This window comes from Penaeus monodon, chromosome 29 (assembly GCF_015228065.2).
Source record: "Penaeus monodon isolate SGIC_2016 chromosome 29, NSTDA_Pmon_1, whole genome shotgun sequence".
Taxonomy (NCBI): domain Eukaryota; kingdom Metazoa; phylum Arthropoda; class Malacostraca; order Decapoda; family Penaeidae; genus Penaeus; species Penaeus monodon.
Window position 1 is genome coordinate 29,644,613 of NC_051414.1, and position 1,134 is coordinate 29,645,746.

The 1,134-nt window shown below is 38.4% G+C and overlaps 1 protein-coding gene across 1 annotated transcript in view; it reads right to left on the bottom strand.

The window, feature by feature from the left end:
• Positions 1–1,134, bottom strand: part of LOC119591832 — an 11,797-nt gene that overhangs the window by 5,246 nt on the left and 5,417 nt on the right. Inside the window, exons 4-6 of the mRNA XM_037940575.1 lie at positions 885–998; positions 445–668; positions 54–188 (exon numbers count right to left, since the gene is read on the bottom strand). Coding sequence (XP_037796503.1) covers positions 54–188; positions 445–668; positions 885–998 — 473 coding nt within the window. The remainder of the gene's footprint in view (positions 1–53; positions 189–444; positions 669–884; positions 999–1,134) is intronic.

Genomic DNA, 1,134 nt, shown 5'->3' on the forward strand with positions numbered 1-1,134 from the left:
CATGAAGGACTGTCCATCATTTGGTATGCAAACGATATTCATAGGTTACGTACCGCAATACCCCGAGTTCCTACTACGCGAATGCAGAGACCCTGTTTCCACGCAAGGACCGGGTGAACGACACCATCGGCGGATTCCACATTTTGGACAACATTGGTAACAGTGAAAGGGTCACCATTGACGAGGATCTAGTAGGAAGAAATAATAACTATGAATATAAATACATCTCTCCGTGTATTTTTATACATACAAAATATACAGGGATGTATGTGATATATTCATTAAAAAACTACTCTTCAGTTTTTCCCCCTCCTTTTTTTCTGTTTATTTTTCTATAGGTCTCTACTACCTTTTTCCTTTCTTCCTCTATATCCTCCCCTCTCTCACTTTTCCTTCCCACAGTACCCACTCTCTTAACTCATTTCTCCTTTTCTCTTTTCGTACCGTATTCCCATCGTCTTTGTCAAATGTGATCATTGTATCTACACCGTCTTTGTACGTAATGATGTCCAAACAAGAAGCCAAGGCATTGCACTGATAAAAGTCGCCAGTCACTCCGTATGTATCTATATTCATAGCGATGTAGTATTCTAAGATGCCGTGGAAGTCGTAGGTCAAGCCAGAGAATCCCGTGAAATGTGGGTCGTTTCTGAGCGAACACATTGAACCTATTGGGGAAAGAGTCAATGTATGAATTCTATGTTCATCGAAGTAGTAAATAAAAAAGAAATTCCAATATTGTTGATTTCATTTAACTATGTATGGATAACTGAACAGGACACAGGAGTACCTGTGAATGCATGTTAACATATGCACATGCTCTAGAAAATTGAATACTTTAGTAACACATGAACGTTTGCCTAAAAAGAAGTCAAATAGCTTACACGTGCTGCTTGCATAGCCTGTCGGGTACCAGGTGTCTCCCACACATATTAAGTTCAAGCAATTGTCTACGAGCAATTCTTCCGTCAAGTAGGTCTTCCCATTGAATATACAATCTGGAGGGAAAAACATATTTGTAAACGGGAAATAGCACTTAGAAATAAATATGATAATACCTACAAGTGTTTTGAAAATCATTGCGTTAGAAGCAACTGATAAGCAGCGCTATCATTTTGAAATCAAAAAATTAAT